This window comes from Coregonus lavaretus, assembly GCF_964263955.1.
Source record: "Coregonus lavaretus genome assembly, chromosome: 26".
NCBI classification, from domain to species: domain Eukaryota; kingdom Metazoa; phylum Chordata; class Actinopteri; order Salmoniformes; family Salmonidae; genus Coregonus; species Coregonus lavaretus.
Window position 1 is genome coordinate 20,208,927 of NC_140013.1, and position 26,229 is coordinate 20,235,155.

At 45.3% G+C, this 26,229-nt stretch overlaps 1 protein-coding gene and 1 pseudogene across 2 annotated transcripts; one reads left to right on the top strand and one right to left on the bottom strand.

Moving 5' to 3' along the window:
* Positions 1-989: 989 nt before the first annotated feature.
* Positions 990-10,676, top strand: LOC311101574 (NAD(+) hydrolase SARM1-like; the record flags this gene model as incomplete). Its single annotated transcript, XM_084142701.1, has 10 exons — positions 990-1,468; positions 1,639-2,026; positions 2,247-2,477; positions 5,846-6,058; positions 6,874-6,965; positions 7,099-7,292; positions 7,649-7,781; positions 8,080-8,269; positions 10,158-10,279; positions 10,499-10,676. 10 exons carry the CDS (start codon positions 990-992, stop codon positions 10,674-10,676), a joined length of 2,220 nt encoding a protein of 739 aa, XP_083998827.1.
* A 7,032-nt stretch (positions 10,677-17,708) lies between these two features.
* Positions 17,709-20,671, bottom strand: LOC311101385 (proton-coupled folate transporter-like; annotated as a pseudogene). The gene is made up of 6 exons (XR_014615760.1): positions 20,350-20,671; positions 19,429-19,658; positions 19,030-19,186; positions 18,262-18,827; positions 18,091-18,161; positions 17,709-17,887 (listed from the first exon to the last, which is right to left on the bottom strand). The product of XR_014615760.1 is annotated as a proton-coupled folate transporter-like (transcript).
* Between the last annotated feature and the right edge of the window lie 5,558 nt (positions 20,672-26,229).

Sequence of the window (26,229 nt, forward strand, 5' to 3'; positions counted from 1 at the left end):
TTTATCTTATTGTAGCTCAATAATAACCTATTTAGCACAGCCGATGTGTGTAACGCCTTGTGGATTAATTATGCTTCTACCTTTATCCACAAGGGGGCATAGTGGAGATGAGCACCATACTGGCGCTTTGTTGCTGAGCGGACCTCCGCCTGATATATTTGTCTCTAAATATATCTTGAAGAATGGGCGGTCCTAGTTTCGACGATGCTCGATGATGCTGAGGCAAGGATGTCAAAAAGAGAGGCTATTTTAATAATACGGAAATAAGATATATATTTTTTGTGGATTAAAGCATAACAATAGAGTAATGTGAATAGAGAGGAAAAAGGAAAACCGTGAGAGGCATTTTGATGAACAGTGCGTCTTTGTCTAGATTAAACCTCAGTAATGCCAGCGAGAGACAGAAGACAACAGAGCTGTTTATATTTCTCCATCCAACTGGTAAACGTAATTTGATGTCGAATGGGCTTTTTGAGAAAAAATATTTCTGTCTAGCAGCTCTCTAAACATCCGCAGCGGTGATACATTATTTCATAGTGGACACAGTGGAGGTTTGATAATTTATTTGGAGTCAGGTTATTCTGAGTAGACATAATTTGATCCAAGAAGGCCTTGTGTAAATGATAGGAGAAAACGGAGGACATCCGTGTTTAAATGCAAACATAGTGTGACTGCTTGGTCATGATGATGCGAGATGAGTAAGTCTTTATCCACTTATTTTCAAAGATGACATCAGTGTGATGATGATGCAATTTACTGAAAGCTGTCACTTTTAATTTAAAGTTTAGCATCCAGTCCAAATGATGGGATTGTAATTTCACCTATTGTGGTTTGTTTATGTATCTAAAAAACTCGAATGCAAGACAAACATTGTTTCCAATTCAGTTCTAACCAGGTCATTACCCACACGTTTATTTCTTAAACAATTGATCTGAGATTGATCAGGGCCTGCAACAAATCCTCTTGGCCCTGTCAGTGATAATCGGTGGATGCTCTTATCTCTAACCGTTTTCCTCTGGAGACTCTATCGATACCTCTCCATGTTCAGCTCCGAAAGACTCACGGTACCGGAATATGTCAGCCGGATTGGGAACCGGAGATCGGGCAGCTCTAGCTCATCCTCGGAACCGAAAGCACCACCGGTCTCACCGGGTGTCCATGGTGCCGACGTACAGGATGTTTTGGACACCTCACTCCCGGCCCTGCGCTCTGCTATCAAGACACTGAAATCAGCCAAAGATACCTCGGATCTAGACGAGACCCGCAGGGCCATCGCAGAGACGTTCCAGTTAGTAGAGGAGGCCTGGGTTCTGCCCACTGTGGGCAGGCAGGTCGCAGAGGAGATATGCAACAGGATACGACTGGACGGAGGACTGGAGCTGCTCCTGCAACTCCTCATGACACCTGCTGTGGAGATCACCTATGAGTCTGCCAAACTACTGGAGCAGATACTGGTCTCTGAGAACAGGTGTGTATTCACTTACATGCACTTTTTCTGTTATACAAAATATTGTCTTGGTCCTAACCTTTAGGGCCAGTTTCCAGGACCCACATACAGTAAGTCTTAGTCTTTATAAACCTAGTTATATACTCATCTTTTTGTTTACCCTTTTCCCCTCTCTCTCTCTTCCTATTCAGAGACTACGTGGCTCGCATAGGTCTGGGGGTGATCCTGAACCTGACGAGGGAGACCGAGGATGCCCAGCTGGCCCGCAGTGTCTCAGGCATCCTGGAGCACATGTTCAAACACACCGAGGAGACGTCTGCCCAGCTCATCGCCAACGGCGCCCTGGATGCCCTGCTCTTCTGGTGCCGCGGTACCGACCCCACCGTCCTCCGCCACTGTGCCGTGGCGCTCGCCAACTGTGCCATGTACGGCGGCCATCGCTGCCAGCGGCTGATGATCGAGAAGCAGGCGGCAGAGTGGTTGTTTCCATTGGCGTTCTCCAAAGAGGACGAGCTCATCCGCTTCCATGCGTGTTTAGCGGTGGCCGTGCTTGCCAATAACCGGGAGATTGAGAAGGAGGTGGGTCCTGTGTGGCTCAGTTAGTAGAGCATGGAGCTTGTAATGCCAGGGTGGTTGGTTCGATTCCTGCTTGGGCCAACCATACGGAAACATGTATGAAAACATGTATGCACTCTGGATAAGAGCGTCTGCTAAATGACTAAAATGTTATTTTTTTAAATATGCGCGTAATGCTCTAAATCGCCTTGGATTAAAGCATCTGTTAAACATATTATTATAGGTGGTGAAGTCGGGGACGTTGGAGCTGGTGGAGCCCTTTATTGCATCTCTGGACCCTGATGAGTTTGCCCGGAGCTTGCTGGACAGTGCGGACAGCATGCAGGGGAGGACGGCTGCAGACCTACAGCAGCTCCTGCCACTACTGGATGGGGCCAGACTGGAGGGGAAGTGTATCGCTGCCTTCTACCTGTGTGTCGAAACCAGCATCAAGTCACGCCAGCGCAACACCAAGGTCAGTATCAGGGAACAAAAGCACAACTGGTTCAACCTTGATGAGCAGTTGATTTGCTGAATCAGATGTGTTAGTGCTGGGCTGGAACAAAAGCTTGCACGCCCTCCCTGTAGCTCCCTGGTTGGTGACCACTATACTTTAGTGCAGTGTTTCCCTAACTCGGCCCTCAGGACCCCAAGGGTGCACGTTTTGGTTTTGGCCATAACACTACACAGCTGATTCAAATTATCAAAGCTTGATGATTAGTTGATTAATTTAATCAGATGTGTAGTGCTAGGGCAAAAACCAAACCGTGCACCCCTTGGGGTCCCGAGGACCAAGTTTGGGTAACCCTGCTTTAGGGGTTAGTGGATACAACCTTATGGGGCCTAAAACTACTTATGGTGCCCACTTCCTAACTATATATCAAATCAAATCAAATTGTATTTGTCACATGCTTCGTAAACAACAGGGGTAGACTAACAGTGAAATGCTTACTTACGGGCCCTTCCCAACAATGCAGAGAGAAAAAATAGAAAAATAATAACACAAGGAATAAATACACAATGAGTAACGATAACTTGGCTATATACACAGGGTACCAGTACCGAGTCGATGTGCAGGGGTACGAGGTAATTGAGGTAGATATGTACATATAGGTAGGGGTAGTGACTAGACAACAGGATAGATAATAAACAGTAGCAGCAACATATGTAATCAGTCAAAAGAGTTAGTGCAAAAAGGTTAAATGCAGATAGTCCGGGTAGCTATTTGGTTAACTATTTAATAATCTTATGGCTTGGGGGTAGAAGCTGTTCAAGGTTCTGTTGGTTCCAGACTTGGTGTATCGGTACCGCTTGCCGTGCGGTAGCAGAGAGAACAGACTTGGGTGGCTGAAGTCTTTGAAAATGTTTAGGGCCTTCCTCTGACATCATCTGGCATAGAAGTCCTGGATGGCAGGGAGCTCAACCCAAGTGATGTACTGGACCGTACGCACTACCATCTGTAGTGCCTTGCGGTCGGATGCCAAGCAGTTACCATACCAAGCGGTGATGCAGCCAGTCAGGATGCTCTCAATGGTGCAGCTGTAGAACCTTTTGAGGATCTGAGGGCCCATGCCAAATCTTTTCAGCCTGCTAAAAGGGAAGAGGCGTTGTCGTGCCTTCTTCAAGACTGTGTTGGTGTGTGTGGGCTAGGGTTGCACGATATTGGAAATAACTGACATTGCGATATTTTGTTTTTCTGCTATATATATTGCAATATGAAAAAATACAGGATGTATGTATGATACTCTGGGAAAAATGCAGTTTGCAAACAGCGACTTTTCAGGTGGAAGTCCTCATTAATAAAGTGTATGGTCAGACTTATGTAGGGCTCCGTTGTCCGGCTGGACCACAAGTCCGTTGTTGCTGTATAATATTCCACTTGTGACAGCTCTGTTTCAACTTGTGCCTTGCATTTCTCGTACAACTCTGGGATGGCAACTTGAGAAAAATAGTTGCGTGATGGCATTACATACCGCTTGTCAAGCGACCCGATCATGTTTTTAAAACCCTCTTTGGTAACCGTATTAATTGGTACCATGTCTTTGGCGACGTGAAATGTTATTGAATCTGTGATTTCTCTCTGCCGTTTGGAACCTTTCTCGTATGGTGTAATATTGGCAAAGGCATCCAAAATAGATTTTTGCTTTGGAGGGCATTTAGATGCTTTGCACTCGTCATACGAAGATTTATGGTGCCGCGTTAAATGATCGAACAATTTGGTCGTGTTGCCTCGTGTTGTGGCAACAATTGCAAGGCACTCTCGACAAAGTACCTGTTTTTGGTCAACATCATACTGTCTGTAGCCGAAATATTTCCATATAATTGAGGATGCATTTCTTTTTGCAACCAAATTCTCAATTTCGGTATTTTTTGCCTGTTCCTCGCTCATCATTTCCTCACGCGCAAGCAGAGCCTGCATGTCAACCACGTGCAGCAACGAACTCCGTGTTTAAAATAATAATAATAATAATAAACTGTGTATCCAATAACCCATCAATCTGAGTAAATTACATTATATCAGACAAATATAATGCTAGTTTATCATTTAAAAATATATATATATTGTAGACTGATATATGTTTACCTTACTAAATCGCACGTTCTGCGATGTGACTATTGCGGATGCATACATCACAATGTCGATGCTGAAACAATATATCGTGCAGCCCTAGTGTGGACCATGTTAATTCTTTAGTGATATGGACACAAGGAACTTGAAGCTCTCGACCTGCTCCACTACAGCACCGATGATGTGGATGGGGGTGTGCTCTGCCCTCCGTTTCCTGTAGTGCATGATCAGCTCCTTTGTCTTGCTGACGTTTAGGGAGAGGTTGTTTTCCTGGCACCACACTGCCAGGTCACTGACCTCCTCTCTATAGGTGGTCTCATCGTCGTCGGTGATCAGGCCTACCACTGTCGTGTCATCAGCAAACTTAATGAAGGTGTTGGAGTCGTTCACAGCCACGCAGTCGTGGGTGAACAGGGAGTACAGGAGGGGACTAAGCACGCACCCCTGAGGGGCCCCTGTGTTGCGGGTCAGTGTGGCATCCGGAACTGCTAGTGCTCTCATGCATGGTTCAGTGTTACTTGCCTCAAAGCGAGCATAGAAGGCATTTAGCTCGTCTGGTAGGCTCGCCTCACTGGGCAGCTCGCGGCTGGGTTTCGCTTTGTAATCCGTGATAGTTTGCAAGCCCTGCCACATCCGAAGAGCATTAGAGCCAGCGTAGTAGGATTTGGTCTTAGTCCTGTATTGATCCTTTGCCTTTTTGATGGCTCGTCAGAGGTCGTAGCAGGATTTCTTATAAGCGTCCGGATTAGTGTCCCGCTCCTTTAAAGCAGTAGCTCTAGCCTGTAGCTCAGTGCAGATGTTGCCTGTAATCCATGGCTTTTGGTTGGGATATGTACGTACGGTCACTGTGGGGATGACGTCGTTGATGCACTTATTAATGAAGCCGGTGACTGATGTGATAAACTCCTCAATGTTATCGGATGAATACCGGAACTTTTCCAGTCTGTGCTAACGAAACAGTCCTGTAGCTTAGCATCCGCTTCATCGGACCACTTCCGTATTGAGCACATCACTGGTACTTCCTGTTTTGCTTGTAAGCAGGAATCAGGAGGATAGAGTTATGGTCAGATTTGCCAAAGGGAGGGCAAGGGAGAGCCTTGTATGTGTTTCTGTGTATGGAGTAAATGTGATGAATAGTTTTGTTGCATGTAGTTGCACTGATGACATGCTGGTAAAAATGAGGTAAAACAGAGTTCAGTTTCCCCGCATTAAAATCACCGGCCCTACAATATCAATAGACATACAATTGAATGTGTGTACATTCTTCCTTCCAGATCTTCCAGGAGATAGGTGCGGTGCAGAGCCTGAAAAGGATCGTCATGTACTCCAGCAACGGGACGGCCTGTGCCCTGGCGAAGCGGGCACTGGGGATGATGGGGGAGGAGGTGCCACGACGTATCCTCTCCTCCGTGCCCAACTGGAAGGGTGGTGAGGTGCAGAGATGGCTCCAAGTTATTGGATTCAGCGCTTACACTGAGCGCTTCCAGGTGTGTGTTTCTGTGTCTCAGTGTGTGTGTGTGAGAGAGAAAGAGAGATAGAGATAGCGATTGCAAAAGACAAGGTTTGAACAATAAAGAATGAGAAAGCTCTTCTATAGTCCTTGTAGAGATGTTGAGAAAATAAGGTGAATGTTTGGTTTCATATCTATTAGATATGGATACCTACAGGTAACTGCCAAAATACTGGAAACACTTGAGTAAATGAGGGATACAAAGTACATTGAAAGCAGGTGCTTTCACGCAGTTGTGGTTCCTGAGTTAATTAACCAATTAACATATCATCATGCTTAGGGTCATGTAATGACGTAAATGTAAATGTATAAAAATGCTAGGCAGGCCATTATTTTGGCCATTATTTTGTCTACCATGGTTATGCCCCCATAGGATGACAATGCCCACAGTCACAGGGCACGAGTGGACACTGAATGGTTTGATGATCATGAAAACGATGTAAACCATATGTCATGGCCGTCTCAGTCACCGGATCTCAACCCAATTAAACACTTTTGGGAGATTCTGCAGCGGCGCCTGAGACAGCGTTTTCCACCACCATCAACAAAACACCAAATGATGGAATTTCTCATGGAAGAATGGTGTCGCATCCCTCCAATAGAGTTCCAGACACTTGTAGAATCAATGCCAAGGTGCATTGAAGCTATTCTGGCTTGTGGTGGCCCAACGCCCTATTAAGACACTTTATGTTGGTGTTTCCTTTATTTTGGCAGTTACCTGTATTTCTCCTTAGCCTCTTGCTCACTATATTCTCTCAGTCTTTCTCTCTCCTCTCTCTGCCCATCCTTCAGGAGCTGCAGGTGGATGGTGACCTACTGCTGAACATCACAGACCAGGATCTGAGCACTGACCTGGGTATGACCGCAGGACTCACTCGCAAGAGGTTAGTTCAGTCATCTGTCAAGTTTATGTCAAGCTTATAAAACGTCTGCTACACAAGGCAACATCAGTTAAATTGAGCATTTAAATAAAATCCCCACCTCACCCTGCCCACTCCATTTTGTGTTGTCTTCTAGGTTCCTCCGTGACCTGCGTGTGCTGAAGACCTACGCCAACTACTCGACCTGTGACCCCAATAACATGGCTGACTGGCTGGGTGAGGTGGACCCGCGCTTCCGCCAGTACACCTACGGCCTGGTGCAGTCTGGAGTGGACCGCAAGAATGTCCTCCACCTCACTGACCAGCAGCTCCAGTCAGACTGTAACATTGGTGGGTTGTGAGCCAAAAGACACATTTACGTTCCCTGCAAGACAATTAAGCAATAAGGCCCAAGGGGGTGTGGTATATGGCCAATATACCACGGCTAAGTGCTGTTCTTATGCAAGATGCAAAGCGTAGTGCCTGGATACAGCCCTTAGCCGTGGTATATTGGCCATATACTACAAACCCCCGTGGTACCTTATTGCTATTATAAACTGGTTACCAATGTAATTAGAGCAGTAAAAATAAATGTTTTGTCATACTCGTGGTATATGGTCTGGAATACCACAGCTGTCAGCCAATCAGCATTCAGGGCTCGAACAACCCAGTTTAAAATAGAGAAAGTATTCATTTTTTCCTTCTAGAGAACGGCATCCACCGCGCCAAGATCCTGGCAGCCACCCGTAGGCCGATTAAGCCGTGTCTGACCGATGCCCAACCCCCTGGACCGGACGTATTTATTAGCTACCGCAGGACCACCGGTTCCCAGCTCGCCAGGTATGGAGAGAGGAAGAGGAAGAGGAAGAGGGAGAGGGAGAGGGAGAGGGAGAGGGAGAGGGAGAGGGAGAGGGAGAGGGAGAGGGAGAGGGAGAGGGAGAGGCATGGATAGGGCGAGGAATAATAGTCAGGAGAGAGGGAACGCTAGGGAGCTTTGGAAGACAAACACCTTTATCAGGTTTGTCAGGATTATCTGGAGGCTAAGATCTATAGATCGTTACTCTCTCCCCACCTTTTTCTCTCTCCCCCTCTCCTCTCCACTCCCTCTTTCTCCCCTCCCCTCCCTCTCTTCCCCCAGTCTGTTGAAGGTCCACCTTCAGGTCAGAGGTTTCAGTGTGTTCATTGACGTGGAGAAGCTGGAAGCAGGGAAGTTTGCTGACAAGCTGATCCAGAGCGTCCAGCGGGCACGGAACTTCATCCTGGTGCTTTCTGCCAACGCCCTTGACAAGTGCATGGGCGACACTGGCATGAAGGACTGGGTACACAAGGTCAGACATAGACGGATCTATACATAGATGGGTGCTGCATACAGAACAATATAGATCCAATAGTATACAGCTGCAGCTCTGTCTAGATGTTCAAATCAAATCAAATGGTATTTGTCACGTGCTTCGTAAACAACAGGTGTAGACTAACAGTAAAAAAAAAAATAGAAAAAGTATAGAAAAAATAATAACACAAGGAATAAATACACAATTAGTAACGATAACTTGGCTATATACATGGGGTACTAGTACCGAGTCGATGTGCAGGTGACGAGGTAGGTACATATAGGTAGAAGTAAAGTGACTAGGCAACAGGATAGATAATGAACAGTAGCAGCAACGTATGTGATGAGTGAAAAGAGTTAGTGCAAAAAGGGTCAATGCAGATAGTCCGGGTGGCTATTTGGTTAACTATTTAGCAGGCTTATGGCTTGGGGGTGGAAGCATTTCAGAGTCCTGTTGGTTCCAGACTTGGTGCATCGGTGCCGCTTGCTGTGCGGTAGCAGAGAGAACAGACTTGAGTGGGCCTTCCTCTGACACCGCCTGGTATAGAGGTCCTGGATGGCAGGGAGCTGGGCCCCAGTGAAACTGGGCCATATGCACAACCCTCTGTAGCGCCTTGTGGTCGGATGCCAAGCAGTTGCCATACCAAGCAGTGATGCAGCCAGTCAAGATGCTCTCAATGGTGCAATTGTATAACATTTTATGAATCTGAGGGCCCATGCCAAATCTTTTCAGCCTCCTGAGGGGGAAGAGGTGTTGTCATGCCCTCTTCACGACTGTGTTGGTGTGTGTGGACCATGTTAATTCCTTAGTGACGTGGACACTGAGGAACCGAGGATGTGGATAGGGGCGTGCTCGGCCCTCCATTTTCTGTAGTCCATGATCAGCTCCTTTGTCTTGCTGACGTTGAGGGAAAGTTTGTTGTCCTGGCACCACACTGCCATGTCACTGACCTCATTCCTATAGGCTGTCTCATCGTCGTCGGTGATCAGGCCTACCACCATCGTGTCTTCAGCAAATGTAATGATGGTGTTGGAGTCTTGCATGGCCACGCAGTCGTGGGTGAACAGGGAGTACAGGAGGGGACTAAGCACGCACCCCGGAGGGGCCCACGTGTTGAGGGTCAGCGTGGCGGATGTGTTGTTGCCTACCCTCACCACCTGAGGGCGGCCCGTCAGGAAGTCCAGGACCCAGTTGCAGAGGGAGGTGTTCAGTCCCAGGGTCCTGAGCTTGTTGATAAGCTTGGAGGGCACTATGGTGTTGAATGCTGAGCTGTAGTCAATGAACAGCATTCTCACATAGGTGTTCCTTTTGTCCAGGTGGAAGAGGGCAGTGTGGAGTGCAATAGAGATTCTGTCATCTGTGGATCTGTTGGGGTGGCATGTAAATTGGAGTGGGTCCAGGGTCTGGGATGATGCTGTTGATGTGAGCCATGACCAGCCTTTCAAAGCATTTCATGGCTACAGATGTGAGTGCTACGGGGCGATAGTCCTTTAGACAGGTTACTTTGGCGTTCTTGGGCACAGGGACTACAATGTCTATGTTGGTGATAAAAAGTATACCTGTAGACCTACATATGTATGAAGGAATGAGTATACAATATTAGACATAGACAGGCCTCACATACAGAACACTATAGATCCAATATACAATTATTTTCTATGTGTATAATCCAGTCACCCTGGCCTTTACATGTCTAGATGTTCCACCTATATGTTGGTGATATACAATATTAGACATAAAGAGGTCCCCTCCATACGGAACAATGTTACAGTTGAGAGATTATTTTCCCCAGATACCCCTACCCCTTACATGTGTAGACATTCCATGTCTGCGGGGACATTCTGTGTCTGTCCGTGATTTAACGTACCTCTCGTAAATCCTGCAGGAGATTGTCACTGCTCTGGCTGGAAAGAAGAACATCGTCCCTGTAACTGATAACTTCATGTGGCCTGACCCAAACTCTCTTCCTGAGGACATGAAAACCATCCTAAACTTCAATGGCATCAAGTGAGTCACAGAGAGAGATACAGTACCGCAGAATCTGTTTGAGAATGATTGGCAGTTTGCACATTTATCTGAAGTGTACTTATTAGGAATCAAATCTATCTTTCATTTTCGTTCTCCCTCTTTCTCTCTCTTTCTCCCTCCCTCTCTTTCTCCTTCCCTCTCTCTTCCTCTGACTCTCCCTCTTTCTCTCCCTCCCTCCCTTCCTCTCTCTGGATACAGGTGGTCTCATGAGTACCAGGAGGCCACCATTGAGAAGATCCTACGTTTCCTTAAGGGCAACCCTAGCCAAGACCTGACTGACTGCCCCAAGACAGACTGCCCCAAGACAGACTGCCCCAAGACAGATTGCCCCAAGACAGACTGCCCCAAGGGGCCTCAGGGACCACAGAAGAAATAGAGGCCTCTGAGTGGAGGTCCTCTGGTCTCTGATGATGTAAAACGGTGACCAATAGTGATCAGTAATCAATCATGCCAAACAGAGCGTGCTCTGGTTGGTCAGTTCTAACCCTGTGCATGTGAAGACATGTTTAATAGGCCGTATTTAGATAATATGCTAATGAGATGGCTTTGCTACTAGCCACTGATCCAGATGTACAGTTAATTCAATTGAAGTCCATAGCGTAAATACTAAATGTAATTTGTGGTTTCAGCACTTGTAAATACCACATACTACTCCCTTAAACTGCAGTGCCATGGTCATAAGCTGTTACTAGTGTGGTCAGGGATATTTTGTGTCTCTCAGGAAATAACCAGTGTGATAAGTCAGCTATCGCTGGCACCGAGCAGAACACATAATAACAATCTGGAGTATCTCTGTTGCATCTCATTGTTTTAAATAGGCCCATACCTTCTAAGACAAAACAATATCCTGGTTTTTAGTAATGATCCAGTGTAAACTATATAGCGTATGGGAAATACTGTATCTCTTTTTTTCTTATGGTGCTTATAAATGAAACCCTGTATGCTCATTGTTGGTCGACTGTTGCACTTATTTTATATGTATCTTTACGATAGTGTAACCTAGGTGATGGCAAACAGCCTAATCCAACAGAGATGATGTACGACCTCTATATGTAACGGTGATTTGGAATCCTGCTCTCATGATGAGGTAGCCCTGCCTGTGACTTAAAGCCAGTGTCACCCTCTGCCCAAGGGGGAATTAGTCTAATGGTTAAGACGTTAGTTTCCCGACCAGGAGAGAGGGGTTGAGATCCCACCAATTACATATACTCATTGCAAACTTGCACTCATGTGCTTAGCAACAACCAGAGGTTCACAAATAACTCTCTCTCTCAACCAAGCTTAAGGCAATGAAAAATACCATTATCAATGCATCTTGCTGATGTGAAAGCGGATAGACGCTCTCTCTCTCTGTGTTCACAAAGATACAATTAGTTTACAAAACCAATGTCTACACTACCCCTTAAGGCTGAAGCTACTCCATGAAAACTGTTCCATTATCTTCCTGTCAGAAAGTCTCGTAGTATAAAGTCACAACATGCTGCGTTACTTTGTTCGGCTAAACCACTGCAACTACAATACTGATTTGTGGTTTGGTTCCTTCATAATGCTAAGAGATTCTGTCATTGATTTGGCTGCTTGACAGTTAGCCTTAGTTCACTTGCTTGTATCTATTGGAAAGAAGCAGTTCAGTAGATAAATTATATCACATCAGTGGCAGAGCTAAATACTGACTCACATTGACGATCCTTCTTAGACATGTACCAGCATGCACCACCCCTGTCTAAATCACTTGGTATCTTACTATACTATTATCTGTGACAGGATAAAGATAAGAAAAACATCTAACCAAAACAATCATGCAGTATCTGATGATCAGTTTAGGAATTATTACGTAAGTGTTGCAAAATGACTACAGAAGTCATAAAATCACCAGGTTATCGTATTTATAATTAAATGAAGTGGAATGGTAGCACTTTATTTTAAACATGGAATTATTACGTTCAGTGACATGTTTGTTTTGTAGATTCATATCGGATAGTGATGTAGATACTGTATGTACCCACACAGTGTGCTAAATGGTGTGCGGGAAGGCAAACAAAACATTTCACCTCAGTCTAAAGCTACAGTATTTGCTCTCAGCACTGCTAGCTATATCTTGTCACTGTTTTGATGGCTCTTCTGGGCTATTTCCCCTGTTGCCTTAATATATGTGTTGCTCTCAATACAGGTATGTTGATTAAATACTGTATACATGGACAGGTTCTTGTTTACGTTTAATTTTTAAAGATTTAGGCAGTGTTGTCATTTTACAATACAGTGACGCAATAAAAACAACTAACCTGAGGATACAGTAAATCTGTGATTCTTTCTGTGCATTAAAATACAGTGCAACACTGTACTTGAAATGGATTCTTATGAAGCATTATATTGCCTTATTATTATTAACATATTCATACCAGCTAATAGATGCAATCATACAGTGCCTTGCAAAAGTATTCACCCCCCTTCGCGTTTTTCCTATTTTGTTGCATTTCAACCTGTAATTTCAATGGATTTTTATTTGGATTTCATGTAATGGACATACACAAAATAGTCCAAATTGGTGAAGTGAAATTAAAAAAAGAACTTGTTTCAAAAAATTATACAAAATAAATAACGGAAAAGTGGCGCGTGCATATGTACATTTTAGTCATTTAGCAGACGCTCTTATCCAGAGCGACTTACAGTTAGTGAGTGTGTACATTTTTCATACTGGCCCCCCCGTGGGAAACGAACCCACAACCCTGGCGTTGCAAGTGCCATGCTTGTCACGATCGCTGAAGGAAGTGGACCAATGCGCAGCGCGATAAGTGAACATACTTTATTTATTTCACCACACGAAACAAAACAACAAAACGATAACGTGAAGTCCTTGGTTACCTACACAAACCAACACGGAACAAGATCCCACAATACACTACTGCCAAACGGCTGCCTAAGTATGGTTCCCAATCAGAGACAACAAGCAACAGCTGATTCACGTTGCCTCTGATTGAGAACCACCCCGGCCAACATAGATACACATGAACTAGAACTTAAACACAGAACACAAACACATAGAAACTACACACCCTGGCTCAACATAACAGAGTCCCAGAGCCAGGGCGTGACAGTACCCCCCCCCAAAGGCGCGACCGCGCCAAACATAAACCGAACAGGGGAGGGCCGGGTGGGCATTCCTCCTCGGAGGCGGATCCGGCTCCGGGCATGACCACCACCCTCTAATAACCCCCCCGTAGTGCCCCTGGTCTGGTCTGGCCCCGCTGGCTGGAGCTGGACTGGACATCAGTGGAGCGGATTGCTTAGGCTCCGGTGTGGAGCAGCTGACCGGTACCTGACCAGGCACCGGTGAAACGGGCACGGGCTGTGCCGGACTGACGACGCGCACCACAGGCTTGGTGCGGGGAGCAGGAATGGGCCGGACCGGGCTGACGACGCGCACCATTGGCTTGGTGCGGGGAGCAGGGACGGGCCGAACCAGGCTGACGAAGCGCACCACTGGCTTGGTGCGGGGAGCAGGAACAGGCCGGACCGGGCTGACGACGCGCACCCCTGGCTTGGTGCGGGGAGCAGGAACGGGCCGGACCGGGCTGACGATGCGCACCACAGGCTTGGTGCGGGGAGCAGGAACAGGCCGGGTCGGGCTGGCGACGCGCACCATAGGCTTGGTGCGGGGAGCAGGAACGGGCCGGACCGGGCTGACGATGCGCACCACAGGCTTGGTGCGGGGAGCAGGAACAGGCCGGGTCGGGCTGGCGACGCTCACCATAGGCTTGGTGCGGGGAGCAGGAACAGGCCGGGCCGGGCTGGCGACGCGCACCCCTGGCTTAGTGCGGGGAGCAGGAACGGGCCGGACCGGGCTGACGATGCGCACCATTGGCTTGGTGCGGGGAGCAGGAACAGGCCGGGCCGGGCTGGCGACGCGCATCACAGGCTTGGTGCGAGGGACAGGAACAGGCCGGACCGCACTGGGAACACACACCACTGGCCTTACACGGGGATCAGGAACAGGCCGGACCGGACTGGCAACACACCTCAGTACCTCTCGCCGTGCCTCTACACTTTCCTTCCCTCTTCTCACCAATGGCTCCCGTAACCCGGTGGCCTTCTCTCCTCGTCCACGAACTCGCCCCTTATCTGCCTCCAGCAGCCCCGTCGTCCATGCCATGTGCCCCCCCCTAAAAATTTCTTGGGGGTGCCTCTCGCCGGTCCGACGACGGCCCGGTTGGCGCCGCTGCTCCTCTCTCCGGCGCGCCTCCACCGTCTCCTCCCACGGACGGCGATCCATCCCGGCCTGGATTTCCTCCCAAGTCCAGGACCCCTGCCCGTCCAATATCTGCTCCCACGTCCAGGCTGTCTGCTCCTGGGCACGCTGCTTGGTCCTGTATTGGTGGGATCTTCTGTCACGCTCGCTGAAGGAAGTGGACCAATGTGCAGCGTGATGAGTGAACATACTTTATTTATTTCACCACACGAAACAAAACAACAAAACGATAACGTGAAGTCCTTGGTTACCTACACAAACCAACACGGAACAAGATCCCACAATACACTACTGCCAAACGGCTGCCTAAGTATGGTTCCCAATCAGAGACAACAAGCAACAGCTGATTCACGTTGCCTCTGATTGAGAACCACCCCGGCCAACATAGATACACATGAACTAGAACTTAAACACAGAACACAAACACATAGAAACTACACACCCTGGCTCAACATAACAGAGTCCCAGAGCCAGGGCGTGACAATGCTCTACCAACTGAGCTACAGGAGGGCCCTTTGCTATGAAGCCCCTAAATAAGATCTGGTGCAACCAATTACCTTCAGAAGTCACAAAATTAGTTAAATAAAGTCCACCTTTGTGCAATCTAAGTGTCACATGACCTGTCACATGATCTCAGTATATAGACACCTGTTCTGAAAGGCCCCAGAGTCTGCAACACCACTAAGCAAGGGGCACCACCAAGCAAGTGGCACCATGAAGACCAAGGAGCTCTCCAAACAGGTCAGGGACAAAGTTGTGGAGAAGTACAGATCAGGGTTGCGTTATAAAAAAATATCTGAAACTTTGAACATCCCACGGAGCACCATTAAATCCATTATAAAACAATGTGAATATGGCACCACAACAAACCTGCCAAGAGAGGGCCGCCCACCTAAACTCATGGACCAGACAAGGAGGGCATTAATCAGAGGCAACAAAGAGACCAAAGATAACCCTGAAGGAGCTGCAAAGCTCCACAGCGAAGATTGGAGTATCTGTCCATAGGACCACTTTAAGCAGTACACTCCACAGAGCTGGGCTTTACGGAAGAGTGGCCAGAAAAAAGCCATTGCTTAAAGAAAAAATAAGCAAACACGTTTGGTGTTCGCCAAAAGGCATGTGGGAGACTCCCCAAACATATGGAAGAAGGTACTCTGGTCAGATGAGACTAAAATTGAGCTTTTTGGCCATCAAGTTAAAACGCTATGTCTGGCGCAAACCCAACACCTCTCATCACCCTGAGAACACCATCCCACGGTGGTGGCAGCATCATGCATCACGCTCAAGTTCTCTGTTTTTTTATCTTATTTCTTGTTTGTTTCACAATAACAAATATTTTGCATCTTCAAAGTGGTAGGCATGTTGTGCAAATCAAATGATACAAACCTCCCAAAAATCCATTTTAATTCCAGGTTGTAAGGCAACAAAATAGGAAAAATGCCAAGGGGGTGAATACTTTCGACAGCCAATGTAAATGCAATTGTATTATGAAACTGCAGACTAAATCAGTAAGGCAAGATGCAGAAGGCCCCTAGTTGTGAAACGCTCATGATATACCATTAACTTTTGTGCCTTGCTTTATTGTTGAGTTTCATATGTTCCACGTCTGCATCTACAAGGTGCTATGAATGTTTTATAAGGCAATAACATTTCATAAGAAGCCAAAGTTACCAAGTACATCATCGGCATGATTCAATCATTCATTCATTCCCTTTTAAAGATGATAGATATCATGCACAGTATCTAAAAATCTGTAATTCTGTACGGTGCAGACAATAAAATCTATTCACAATTTTTTCTCACATTTACATTTTAGTCATTTAGCAAAAACTTTAGTCATTTATCCAAAGCAACTTCCAGTCAGTGCATTGAACACATTGATTACATGATTTCGGAAGACAGGAAGCCAGTAGGCCTGTCACGGGCCTTCCTTCTCCATAACAGCCAATCAAAAGAAATCATCACAAATACTGAGTGACAGTAATGCTTCAACCCTTCCCCTGGCCTCAACCCCTCAGTTCCTGTTGCACCCTTTTAAATGTGTTATAAGACATTTACACACACACACACACACACACACTTGCCTATCTGTTGTATTGTATGGAGGGGTGGCAGGGTTGCTGTGTGAGGGCACTTAAGTGGTTAGACTGGGCTATCTGTTGAATGGAGGGATGACAGTAAACTGTAAGCAGTGTAACTCAGTACTCCCTGACTGCTGTTAGAAGCCGATGGGTCTCATTTTGTTAAGAGATACTAATGGTTGAGTCTGGACAAGTTGGTCTAAAGCCCATCTATCTGCTGCTCGCATGCTATGGTGACATCGAGATCAACTGTTATTGAATTTCATATTTGCTGAGTCATGTATTTTCTGCCTGGCCTTGGATAGTTTGATATAGTACTGTGGGTATTATTCGACCACAATTGTATGTCAGCTCACATTAGATTTTCAGTTTAAAATATAACAGGGAACCCAGACCTCTTTCTCTTCTTGTCTCACATGACATAGTGCACAGTGATGTCTGTCATGGGGGGGGGTTGGCTGGTGGTTCCAGCTTTTTGGTCTTGGTATTTTGGTGTTGAAGCCACGGAATCCAACCTCTGTGTGGTCTAATGACAGTCAGCTACCTGTCCTACACACTGGTAAAAAGGTGTATGTAGGGCAGCAGAGGCTGTGGCCTTCCAGAGACTCAAGCTGTGATGTGAGGAAGTCTTCTCCGGACAAGGTGTTTTCCGGATGCCCCAAACAATCGGAAAGGGGATTCATCAGAGAAAATGACTTTACCCCAGTCCTCAGCAGTCCAATACCTTTTGCAGAATATCAGTCTATCCCTGATGTTTTTCCTGGAGAGAAGTGGCTTCTTTGCTGCCCTTCTTGACACCAGGCCATCCTCCAAAAGTCTTCGCCTCACTGTGCCTGCTGCCATTCCTGAGCAAGCTCTGCACTGGTGGTGCCCCGATCCCGCAGCTGAATCAACTTTAGGAGACGGTCCTGGCGCTTGCTGGACTTTCTTGGGTGCCCTGACGCCTTCTTCACAACAATTGAACCTCTCTCCTTGAAGTTCTTGATGATCCGAAAAATGGTTGATTTAGGTGCAATCTTACTAGCAGCAATATCCTTGCCTGTGAAGCCCTTTTTGTGCAAAGCAATGATGACGGCACGTGTTTCCTTGCAGGTAACCATGGTTAACAGAGGAAGAACAATGATTTCAAGCACCACCCTCCTTTTAAAGCTTCCAGTCTGTTATTCTAACTCAATCTCCAGCCTTGTCCTCATCAACACTCTCACCTGTGTTAACGAGAGAATCACTGACATGATGGCAGCTGGTCCTTTTGTGGCAGGGCTGAAATGCAGTGGAAATGTTTTTTTGGGATTAAGTTCATTTTCATGGCAAAGAGGGACTTTGCAATTAATTGCAATTCATCTTATCACTCTTCATGACATTCTGGAGTATATGCAAATTGCCATCATCAAAACTGAGGCAGCAGACTTTGTGACATTTTTTATTTGTGTCATTCTCAAAACTTTTGACCATGACTGTACTACCTGTCTGTCTGTGTCAGGATGTTGCAGAGTCCTCTCTTCTGTCTGTCCTCTGATCCCGACACTCCACTATCCTAAACACACAACAACACGCAGGAATCACAAGGTGTTTATGGCCTCAGTGTTTTAAATTAGGAAAGCTTAAATTGGAATTTCAGGTAAGGAAGGACTTACCCAATGATTCCTGTAGGGATGAGGAGGAGGAGGGCTCCGAACAGGAAGGGGAATCCCTTCATGATGTGCATAACAATAAACAAATCTAGTAAACTCTAAACTGATGTAATGATGTCATTTTAACTAGTTTTGTCTTCTGGGATAGCCTCTCACCTGTGAACATGAGTTCAGTAGTGTTGGCCAGTGAGATGACCACCAGGCCGGTCATGTTTGAGGCCAGTCTCACCAGAGACACCCAGGAGTCCTCTAGGCATCGCTGCATGGTCCTCAAACCCAGGAGGCTGCTGAAGTAGGCCAGGTTCTGGGCTGCAGACCCCCAGCCGATCAGCCCTGGGCCCCAGCACAGTGGAGAGCTCAGCTCATACAGAACATACAGCTCCCGGCTGCCAAAGTGGACCTTCACCACCAGGAAGAAGCAGAAGGTGTAGAGCCACAGTTTGTACCTCCTCCATTTTGTGAAGAGTTTGGCACTGGGGTCAGGGGTTACGGACTCGGGTACAAACAGGTAGGCATAGAGGGCAGCAGCCAGGTTAGTGGCCAGCACCAGCCAGAATGGGTTAATGTACCTGGGGAAGAAAAGAAAGGGTGGGGAATTCTGTTATTTCAGTATGGCTCAAGTCCCCATGAGAGGTATAAGTGTTATCCAGTTACATTACTGTATCACAAGTTTAGACGCTTATAAACATACTTTAATAAATCGAAGAAGAATACGTTTTCAGTCCACAGATAGCAAGCTACCTTGGGCCATCTTAACGTGGAATAACCTACCCTTGTGCCCGTCGCCACTGCCCCTCTATGATACTGGCCAGCATGCCAGCAAGTCCCAGACAGGCCTCCAGCACTACCACCCTGAAGGTCCGGGAGCCCCTGTCGCTGATGTAAGCCACATAGGCAAAGCAGCCTGCCAGGATGGTGTTGAAGTCGCCTGAGAGTAAGGATGAGTTAGTTGATTCATCGATAAGTCAGTCAAAGGTGCCCACAATGATTTTTTAAAAAGTGTTTAGAAAAAGCGGATTAATTGATTAATCAGCACTAGCAAGTAATTTATTCTGAAAAACTTGAGTTGGACTTAGCATGATGTACTATCCGGTTGTATCTTAGTAAAGATGTTCCTGAAGCTAACATAACGGTGTCCCATCTCCTTTTCAATACAGGACTTATCCCTACCTGAGAGGCCTGAGAGCAGCCTGCCCAGGAGGAACCAGGCCACGGGCAGCTTGAGGTACATGACCACCAGGTAGGCCCCAGCCTGCAGGACCCAGGCTGGGCAGGATGAGCACGGGCCGCCGGCCCCCCTGGTCGCTCCAGGAGCCTAGCAGAGTCACCACAAACAGCCCCACTGCAATGCCTCCTAAGTTGATGTTTTGGTTCCAGTGGGCTGTCAGGGTCTCCATCTCCTGATGATGAGAGAATATGGTTTGAGTTATGATGAAAGCAAACAGTTCACTGTCATGGTCAGTTATTGGCAAGCCAACCTAAAACTCCAGGACCTAGTGTACCTAGAGGAGTTCAAAGGACAAATAGATTAACATGTTGTTGAGACATGTAGTTGTTTCTAGTTTTCACCTGATGTCACTAGTCGGCGTTGCCTTATGTAAGGAAGGATGTTGTCTTAAATGAAGTATTTTGACACTGTTATTGGCCGTATTCTGTTTTTTCTAACTTGTGTCATGTAATGTTCTTTACTGACGTGCTGCTTTGAATATTGATGTATCTTCATCTGGTTGATGTCATGTGCCTGTTTGTCTGAAACTGATCTGTTGATGCTGCTGTCATGGTCCAGGTCTCTCTTAAAAAATAGATTTTTATCTCAACTTGACCAACCTGGTTAAATAAAGGTTACATTTGAGCAATCTCATATGCTTTGTTTCTCATAATGATCATTAAGATGTTACACGTGATCTTAGGTTATTATTTGACATTATTCCACCAATTAAGCTATTATTTAATCATCATTCAAGACCTTGATTAGTTGAACCAGCTGTGTTAATGCTGCGCTGGAAGAAAAGCCTGCACACAATGTGGGCCTCCAAGAACAGGAGTGATAGAGCATTTGTGTCTTTCTCATTATGTCTATGTTTCCCCCACCTTTTGAAGTGGGTCTGGGGGCCCGGAGGTGTTGTCACATCCCCCTCCTTCTGTTCCATTGTAACCGACGTCTTCACTGATGCGGTCCCATAGGTACTGCATAGACAGCGGCCACTGAAGAGACAGCGAGAACATCGATAAGAACAACACGGGTTCAACATAAACCGAAAGTGGGCAAGCGAACGGGCGGCCGTCTGGAGCACTTGTGTCCCTTCTTCTCAACCTCCTCGTTACTACAAAATGTGTCATTTATCGGTATGTAGTCGTCTGCAGACAATATAGTATATTGCGGAAGAATTGCTCTGGTGTCCGAATCTTCCATTGCCAGTTTGTAGAATACCCCAAAAATATTCAAGTTCCTAACTAAGATTTGCGGTTCCTTTGTTATTATAGACTCGTCTTCGCAAGACTGAATAGTTTGCGGACAAAATCTTCAAATAATCCAGTTGTTTTGTTCAGAAACAGTCCAAATCTACGTCTGTAAGTAAAACCTCTAGAAGTTCATACACTTTGGCTCGAGTGCGTGCATGTCTTGTCCTTGTAATGGTCTCGAGATGGCGCCATCTGGAAGAAGCTTTGAACTGCAACTCGAGCTTCTGTTGCTTTCCGATTTCAAGGGCAATTCCATGGTATCAGAGTCACACAGATTTCACTTTAAAATGTATGTCAAACAAAAACCAATGATTGCAAAGTTAAACAAACCACACACCTCTATGCACAATGACTACATTTAACAATTTCCACAGAAAAAATTACAAAAATATATTTACTTGAAGAACAGTGCAGATGCAAAGTTTGATAACAAAATCACGGTTTGTGCTGTCAAAGATTTTTTAGAAGTAACCCAAGATAGACCACAGCCTGTCGTTTTCAACGTAAGCAAATTAATCATAGTGGGATGAACAAGCAAGGAGGTGGGCAGAGCCAAGCACGACCTCGCGAGAGCCTATTGGCGCATTCTAGCATGTATTTGCATATTTCCTTAAGGAACGCCTACTTTGTGAAGTGCAGCGTATAATAACTCAATTCGACCTTGCACTCCTTCTAAACAACGCAATTTATTGACACTTTGGCAAAGGGTAAACTCTACGAAACTTAGTCTACTCTGTTCATAACAGATTCTAGTTTTGGAAACAGAAAACTGTATTGAGATGAGAAAATTTGCAGAATGTTGGTCAAAATCCCTCTTGCTCCATCTTCGGAGTGCCGGCCACTGGGCTTCCTCTCACCACCATATTTGGTAGTGAATGGAAACGCAAACCGGATGCTTCACATTTGTACATCTGGTGAAATATCTATCTCATTGTTCTATCTGTGGCGCTGTCATTCTGTTACCAAACTTTGCATTTGCACTGTTCTTCAAGTAAATGTGTTTCTGTAAAGTTTTCTGTGGGAATTGTTAAAAGTAGGCCTAGTCCTTGTTCATAGAGTTGTATGGTTTGTTTAACTTTGCAATCATTGGTTTTGGTTTGACATACATTTTAAAGTGAAACATCTGAGGCTGTGTCACTCTGTTACTTTGGAATTGCCCATCAACAAATTGTCACAATGTCACCCCTTGCATTTGCTTTATTTCATCAAATAATTTCAAAAGAATGGTCAAACATTTAATCTACATTTTAGTGATTTAGCAGACGCTCTTATCCAGAGCAACTTACAGTTAGTGCATACATTTTCATACTGGCCCCCCGTGGGAAACGAACCCACAACCCTGGCGTTGCAAGCGCCATGCTCTACCAACTGAGCTACAGGGGACTATTACACATTCTGCACTCTTTATGTTATTAGATTGTTTTTACACATGTAGCCTTATAATAGCTTAATAGGCCTACATCATTGGATAAACTGACATTTATTCAAAAACGTTTCGTAAAAATATATTTGTTTCTATAAAATCCAAGTCTGTGTTTTCCCCTCTAACAATTGATTTGATTAACTTAATTTATCAAAATAGATATTAAATGGGCAATCTGCAGTTCAAACAACTACAAAGGTTCACCCGTCACCGTTTAAAACTTTTGGGAAACCGCTGAGGGATGGGCTTGGAGAAATGTAACCACGTTCTCAAATGCATAGACAGAGCTATTGTCCATTATCCATTATACCAAAATGATAGTTTTAACAATGTTTTGAGGCCATACAGTGTTTGTTTACAATTACATTGTTTACGAACAATTGAGTAAAACAAGCTTATATTTTGGATTCTGATAGGGTGTGACAGTTGTCATCGTGAGGCATTTATACGTTTTCAAGAATCAATGTATATACACTGAGTGTACAAAACAATAGGAACACCTGCGCTTTCCATGACATATACTAACCAGGTGAATCCAGGTCAAAGCTATGATCCCTTATTGATGTCACCTGTTAAATTCACTTCAATCAGTGTAGATAAAGGGGAGGAGACAGGTTAAATAATGATTTTTAAGCCTTTAGACAATTGAGACATGTATTGTGTATGTAAGCCATTCAGAGGGTGAATGGGCAAGACAAAAGATTTAAGTGCCTTTGAACGGGGTATGGTAGTAGGTGCCAGGCACACCAGGTTGAGTGTTAAGAACTGCAACGCTGCCTGGTCCACCACCCAAAGGACATCCAGCCAACTTGACACAGCTATGGGAAGCATTGGAGTCAACATGGGCCAGCATCCCTGTGGAACACATTCGACACCTTGTAGAGTCGAGTCTATGCCCCGACTACTATGGCCCGACTAGCTGAGGCTGTTCTCTAAGGGCAAAAGGGGGTGCAATTCAATATTAGGAAGGTGTTCTTAATGTTTTGTACATTCAGTGTATTTCTCAATTGGTAATTGAAGCGCGCTTACCATTCGCCATTCAAGTGCATATAGGAAACGGTAGGCATGCTTCAGCGCGTCACACCCTAATGTTTTGTACACTCAGTGTATATGTTGTCAATTTAAAAGTCCAAAAACGCATGTACCAATCGCAAATTGATCTTTTTTAAGTATTACACTGAAAAAACCCTTTATTGGGTGATGATTTATCATTTTCAATAGCCTTCTGAATGCTGCCACGGTATTGCTTTAGCTTTAATGTGCTACCAGTTGATACAGGTATTTTTGTAGGTATTTGATACAGGTCCAATTCCGCTCTCCTTTTGCCAAAGTTTAAATCAGTTTGTTTGCGTATAAGGGAATCTTCATCTTACATTTGCCCTCACATGTTTCACCAATCCCTCACATATCCTCACATTTCCTTTTGTATTAAAGGTACATTCCATAAAATTTCAAAATGATGTCTATGATACAGTATCTGTACAGTTAAGGCACAGAATTCCAGAACATCATTTGAAGTGAGTTTACTATCAGAATTGCCAAAATAACCCAAAATTAAGCAATCAGTCGTATCGATGAAAAAGTACTTTACATTATTGCAGTTCAAATTCCACTATTAATGAGAACAAAAGGTTTGCTGGGAGAAAGGGAACTTTGACTTCCAGCTACAGCAATTGAAGTGCGCTGTTAAACAGGTCATATAAAAACGTTTCTTTATATCTCAATGAGAATTTGTGCTGAAGAGTAATTTCAACCCAATTCAAGGCTGTCCTGGGCAATAAAGTGTGTATGTAAAGTACCATAATGTACCATTTATGTAACATTGTCTTAACTTGAGAGAGTTGACATAAACTGTTACTTTTCCTAGGTTTACATATTGTGGTACAAACACGCAGGCACACACACACACGCACACGCACACACAAACACACACACACACACAATCTGGGAATATGAGTTATGGGTGGCATGGAGGAATATTCCTTTATGTTTCTAAACAGTGGTGTGTGTACTTTGCCCAGAGATGATGACACCATGTAATGACAGTTGTTAAAGCACCAAACAAGCTTACATTTCCTCGTCTAATATGATGTTTTCACTTTGAAAACATAGTGGCATAAGGTTGTTCCAACAACTATTATTCTACTGTACAACAGACAACTGTTGTTATGGGACAATGAACTGGCTTCAACAGAAAAGAGCCAAGAAACACACATCTTTTTTTTGTTTCCTTGGTTACGTTTATGGATAATGGTCTGTCACTAATCAAATTTATGTCCAACATGTATTCTTTTGTACGTGCAGTTTTCCTCCTGTCGAAGATGGATAGAATAAAAGAAGAGGATGAGATGCAGTTAGATGAATAGAAAGTTCAGTTTCAGTTTAACTATATATTACAGTAAGGGCTTTTACAGTAAGATGGAGTTCATGGGTCGTCTTCATTAGGGAATACTGTAGCAAAATGTTTTGCAATGGAAATGGTATATGAGCGTCTAGTATTAGAAACATTCAGATTGTACCTCCCCATTTTCTTCAGGTTATAGTTACTGAACACCACCCAGGTTTCTGTAGGAGAGGCCCTTATGCAGGTATTTGACTGACAAGGCTCTTGTGATTGTCTTTCTCTTCAATAGACTTCAGCACAACCCAACCAAGGGAGAGGTGGGATGGGTGAGGCATCATCAGGTGAATGTGATGACCACGTGACCAGGTGCCCAATGGATCAACAGAGAAATGGGTAACACTTGAAAAGCCAGCAGTGCCTAAAGGGCTGGGGGTGGGATGGGGTGGGAGATACACAGTGTTCAAAATATTAGGAACACCTTCCTAATATTGAGTTGCACCCCCTTTTGCCTTCAGAACAGCCTCAATTCGTCGGGGCATGGACTCTACAAGGTGTCGTAAGCGTTCCACAGGGATGCTGGCCCATGTTGACTCCAATGCTTCCAACAGTTGTGTCAAGTTGGCAGGATGTCCTTTGGGTGGTGGACCATTCTTGATACATTTACATTTACATTTTAGTCATTTAGCAGACGCTCTTATCCAGAGCGACTTACAGTTAGTGAATACATATTTTTTTATACTGGCCCCCCGTGGGAATCGAACCCACAACCCTGGCGTTGCAAACGCCATGCTCTATCAACTGAGCTACATCCCTGCCGGCCATTCCCTCCCCTACCCTGGACAACGCTGGGCCAATTGTGCGCCGCCCATGAGTCTCCCGGTCGCGGCCGGCTGCGACAGAGCCTGGATTCGAACCAGGATCTCTAGTGGCACAGTTAGCACTGCGATGCAGTGACTTAGACCACTGCGCCACTCAGTAGCATCCCATGATACACATGGGAAACTATTAAGCGTGAAAAACCCAGCAGCGTTGCAGTTCTTGACACACTCAAACCGGTGCGCCTGGCACCTACTACCATACCCCGTTCAAAAGCACTTAAATATTTTGTCTTGCCTATTCACCCTCTGAATGGCACACATACATTCCATATCTCAGTTGTCTCAAGGCTTAAAAATCCTTATTTAAGCTGTCTCCTCTCCTTCACGTACACTAATTGAAGTGGATTTAACAGGTGATATCAGTAAGGGATCATAGCTTTCACCTGGATTCACCTGGTCATGGGAAGAGCAACATTCCTAATGTTTTGTACACTCAGTGTATATCTATTCAGCAAAACTGTATACCTTAACAGGGAACAAGGAAATTCGTGTTGTTTTCATCTTTTTGGGGAAATCTTACCAAGGACTGGATGCTTATGTAATTGTAAAATTGGACCCCCCCCCCCTCTCTCTTCATCTCTATCTCTATCTCTCGCTCTCGCTCTCGCTCTCGCTCTCGCTCTCGCTCTCGCTCTCGCTCTCTCTTCCTCTCCTCTCTCTATCACTCACATTCCCTCTCTCTCTATCTCTATCTTGGGGGTGTATGTCTTTGTATGTCTTTTGCCTTTTCATTATTTTTTATCCATTAAATATGTTTAGACCATTTTATAGTTGAAACACTGTACAGATGTAATATTTCCCTGGGTTGGAGAGACACTGTACAGATGTAATATTTCCCTGGGTTGGAGAGACACTGTACAGAT